Below are 5,027 nucleotides of genomic sequence, written 5' to 3'. Positions count from 1 at the left end.
GTGCTGCCTCCATGGCCCTATCTACCTTTCACGAGCTGTCCCCTCCCTGCTCAGAGCTCCTGAAAGGCTCACCAAGTCCCCCTGCTATCAGCCAGCTCTCAGACCCCAGTCTCATTTCCCCAGCAGCTCCTGTTGGTTCTCCAGAGTGCCCTGGTTTCTGATACCTTTAGGTGCCCTTTTGTGTGCGAGCTTTCTCAGTCTCATTTGAGCAGATCCACCCTCACTGCCCTTCACAGAGCTCCCATTACCAGCTGCTTCCAAAATGCTAGAATCAGCTCCTATTGCTGGGAAAGTTCACTTGTTCCTACCAGTCCCAGTAGGTGTGAGAGTCCTTGGCCTAAGCCACAACTGGTTAAGAGTAAGGGGGAAAATCTATCCAATCTAAAGTATGACTGCTTCACAGATGCCCATCCCACTGACCTCACACCCAGAAGCTGATGGCTGAGAACGGATTGGCCCCATGTCCTCTTCAAAAGGACCACCATCTTAACCCAAGAATGCAGTGTTCATGGCAGCCCCATCAAGGAGGATTTGGGGAGGCAGGAGGGATTTGTTAGCACCTCTCCAATCACTCCACACAGAGCTCATTTCACCTGCGGCTAAGACAGTTTCTTTCTGTTCTCAAAGAATTTATATGAAGTTGAGGAGGAAGGTCAGGAGACTCAATGTCCCTTTCACGGGACATTGAAGAAATGAACAAAGTCTGAATTAGAGTCCGTTTTAATGGGTGTCAGAAGCAATCTTACCTGGTCCTCAAAAACTGTCTTTATCCCTGAGGTCAAGATCTGGTAGATATTGACCCTGAGCCAGTCTGAGAGTTGTGAGGCCATGGAAATGCCTTTTTCTTAACAAAAAGAATGCTCATGTAGATACTCTCTGCATTTTCTTAAAAGTTGCATTTAATCACTATAGAAACAAAAGAAATAACTTAGAATTGAATCAAGCTGAGTTAGGTATTCTGAAAAATACAGGAATATTTTTCCTGTTCATCATGCTAAAATTGGTAAATGTCCCTTTTATATTGACCATTTGTGGTAGCTCAGTGGTTTGCCACCCTCTCAGAACCAGTGTTTGGTAACACTGTCACTGTCCTAAAATGAAATTCATAGATAATTTTACCTTTCTAAGACAAAATTAATAACCCTCTTACACTAATAATGTAAACATACATATATATATAATATTCTAACTGTAATGTAAATAAGTAATGAAAAGTGATTTATAATAATATGTATGTCAGTATGTAAATGCTCAGACATGATTACAGAAAGAGATAAAATGAGGCAGTCTGATGTTGGCACCTATAACTAATATCCACCTGAATGCAACAACCACCAATATCGCTTACAGGTATGTTGTGTCATACTTTAATGTCATGGGCAGTGTTGCTATTAATAATGTGGTTTTCCAAAACTAATGAACAACTCTTGGTCAAATTGCAAGGAAACCAGAGTAAAATCTTTCCTCAACATCCATGGTAGTAGCATTTCCAGAAAACTCAGAAAATTAAAACCATACCAAAAAAGTATGTTTATGAAAACTGATTAAAATACCACTAACTGGGCTGATAATATTAATTACAAGTAAATGTTTCACTTCATGAATGTCTGGCAGAACATTCAAATAAGGAGCGAGACCTAATAATTCTTTATTGTGATGGAAATTGTGTTCAAGGCAAGATGTCTAGTCTCTGGCCCTGCCACCAAATACAAGTAGTATTGTCTTATAATGGTGATACCCAAAAATGACCTTAGAGACCAGTGTCACCCCCAGCCCTGTGTGAAAGTCATCTCCATGCAATTAAAGACAAAGATCAGACAAACTGAATTTTTTCTATTTATTCTGTAAATACTGATGAATAAAATATTTTCTATTATGGGATATTGCACTTCTATATTTTGAGTAATGCTTCTTATAGGCCCACAGAAATAGTCCCTTTGATATAACAAATTATAATACAGAGAAAAACATAATTACCTTATCTCAATTTATCTAAAATTTGGAAGAGATTATAATATAATCTACAAGATAAAAGATATTATGAGAGTAATAATATAAGAAGAGAAGCCCAATGAAATTCCCACAAATAGTTTTTTAAAAATTTAAATATTTTACTATATTTCTTTATTTTCTTACACATTTTATGGATGTTACAAATTTTCTTAAAACTTTTATGGGTCTTACTAATTGTCTTACTGATTTTATGGGTTAAAAAGAAAAAAGTAAGAAAATAAATGGGAAAGAAAGATAAATAAGAAGTAAAAGAATTATAACTTAAAAAAGAAAAAAGGACAGTTGTTATAAAATTTAAAACAGGAAAAATTTGGGAACAAATTATAACTGCAGTATGTTGCTGCTTTTTCTTCCTCAATTAATAATTTCTATGAGTCAGTGATTTTAGTGATTACAGAAACTCACAGGGGTATTTCGTATATTCATCTGATGAACTGTGGATCCATAGCATGATGACAAATTAAGAAACACCTTCAAATCCTGAAGATATACCTTGCTGAAATAAAAAGTTTTATTAATTCATTCACGTTTTCTGAAGAATAAAATATGAAACTGGACCAATTCCTTATAAAGTTTCAAGAGCTTGAAAATTTGAGGGCAATAGAAGTACGGGCAGGGGGAAAAATTAAAATTAAAATCAAAATTAAGAAAACCTACATGCCTGTGTATCAACCTAGCCACTGATAGTTTCTTGAAATAAAATCAGTTTAATAATCCATGTGTTAAGTTATGATTCAAATACTGCAAAAAGTTACTCAGAATTTGGTGAGGAAATCCAAATTATTTAATATTTTAAAGGATTTCAGTTCTATTGCTTTCCAGTACATTTACTCATCCATTCCTCAAAATTCAGAAAACCTCCTTCACATAGCCAAATTTCATGGAGTCTAAATTAATGGTCCTTCTATATATTTCTCAAAAGTATTTTTTTTTTAAGAATGTAGTTTTCATTTATTTAAAAATACTTGTCTCCAAGGAAAACTCAAATTAACTGTGGCCCAGGACATCTAGAAATTCTCTTAAAAAACAGAAAAGGAAAAAATGTTAATCACTTTCCTTGGGAACTCGCTTTAATGCCTAGCAGCACATTCATCTGTAATATTCTCTAAGTTACAGTTTCACTATTACTTAAATATGTTCAATAAGTTTTTAAGTGATTTTTGGAAGAACAGTACAATTGGTGATATTGAAGGGGTTGATCTCCATGCCCTTAAACTTGACCTTTCGAAGGACAAATCTAGAAAACCTTGTTATAGCAGAAGCCCATAAGTTCTGTTTCTCCTGGTTTCTAGATAATTGACTTCCTACCAAAGTTATGATAATCTAGAAAAGTTTCTTACTCTTTTCCTCCTTTTCTGTTTTTTTTGTGGGAGTGTTAGTTGAATGGCCACCTTATCAGAGGAGCCAAGTAGAATTTGTGTTTTTGGAGCTGGATCATGGCCAGGATTAACCTACCTGTGTAGTGAAAAGAACTACCAGGCTAAGTCCAGTCCAGAGCAGAAGAAAGACCATACTTCAAACCGAGGAAATTGGAATAAGTAATGAAACTCTAGCACCGTTTTAGAACCATGTTTCCTGGATGGACCAAGCAGACATTCTGTATTGGGAAATAATGCAAACTTGCAACTCCAGGTGGATTAAACGTCACTGGTCTTTGTCTGGGCATACTTCAGATCAAACATAAGGATCAAATAAGGACTGGGTGAGTACGCTGACATTTTACAGGTCTTTTGTGTGGCTAGGACTAGGAATGGTTTTGGTCAAGTAATGAAATACCACTCTTACCTCCCCAGTGCCCACTTTCACTCCCAATATAAAGGAAGGGATTATGAATTCTAGAGTTTGTGGCTAACGGCACAAAAGGCAATTCCACAGGTCAATTATTTTTTGCTTAAACCAATGGTTTCCCCCAAAAACGAAGAGTAGCAAATCACAGCAGCTAATTGCTGTTACACTCAAGAAGATTTCATTGTAAAATGCAACATTGTTGTTACAGTCATTTGAGTTCGCCACAACTTTTAGGTAATAGATCCTAAAGAACTGGTAGGGAAGAAAACAAGTAAGGATGACCCCTATAAAAAATAGGTTTTTCAGCTGAGCCCAGAACTCCTGGTGGTATAGTAAGGAGTGGCGTAGCTTCCGTGCCATTGACATAATGATGAAGCTCTGAAAGACCAAGAGGATCACCGCAATGGCTATGACCACAGCGACTACCATGTAGTTGATGACCTGCACATACACACGAGCGAGTTCTTTGTGAAACACAAAACAGTGCTGCTCGTTGTAATTGCCGTGAGTTCCATAATGGGAAGCAACCAGGGGCACCATAATGACGATCACCAGTAGCCACAAGCCGGTGCTGGCAGCCACAGCATGCAGTTTCCTGTAGAATTCCACTTTGTCCTTCCTCTTGAAGAAGACAAGGTACCTGGTGACCAGGATCACCACGTAGAAGAGGAACGTGAGGTACATGTGTATATGCAGCATGGCACTCACAAATTTGCAGAACGGCAACCCGAACGTCCAAGTCCCCTTGATAAGGTAAGTCAAGCGGAAAGGCACCGTCAGCAGAAAAACGCTGTGGACCACGACCAAGTTCACAACTGCTGTGGTGGTCACAGACCGGGTGTTCATTTTCACCAGCAGGAACAAAATGGAGATGATGCCTACCAGTCCTCCAAGGAGCACTACGAAGTAGAGCCTGGTTAAGTGGGGTGTCAGGATAGGACTGCAAGAGAAATTCCTGGAGGCATTGTGGACAGCCATGCTTCAGAAGTCACCTGGAAGAGACAAAGCACCAGTGTAACCAATAACCTCCCGCAGCTCTGTCCACAGCTCCTTCTTAGCACTGGCAGTGTGGCTTCATAACATACCTGTTCACATGATGTAAAAGTAATGTGCTTTAAGAGTGAAGATTGTGTCATATGCATGTTTGTCTACCATAGACCCCAAACACAAAAACCATTGATTCTTTTTTTTTTTTTTTTTTTTTGACCGGTAAGGGGACCACAGCC

General features: G+C 38.2%; 1 protein-coding gene across 1 annotated transcript; it reads right to left on the bottom strand.

Annotated features, from left to right (window-relative positions):
• Positions 1–3,861: 3,861 nt before the first annotated feature.
• On the bottom strand, positions 3,862–4,779 carry LOC134390376 (probable G-protein coupled receptor 141). Its single transcript, XM_063113641.1, has one exon. It carries the CDS (start codon positions 4,777–4,779, stop codon positions 3,862–3,864), a length of 918 nt encoding a protein of 305 aa, XP_062969711.1.
• Between the last annotated feature and the right edge of the window lie 248 nt (positions 4,780–5,027).

Source organism: Cynocephalus volans, chromosome 11 (genome assembly GCF_027409185.1).
Source record: "Cynocephalus volans isolate mCynVol1 chromosome 11, mCynVol1.pri, whole genome shotgun sequence".
Classification (NCBI taxonomy): Eukaryota; Metazoa; Chordata; class Mammalia; order Dermoptera; family Cynocephalidae; genus Cynocephalus; species Cynocephalus volans.
This window is presented reverse-complemented; position numbering and strand designations above follow the sequence as displayed.

Bases quoted from the DNA above. Each gene is read 5' to 3' on its own strand.
- LOC134390376 (XM_063113641.1), bottom strand. From the start codon at position 4,779: ATGGCTGTCCACAATGCCTCCAGGAATTTCTCTTGCAGTCCTATCCTG.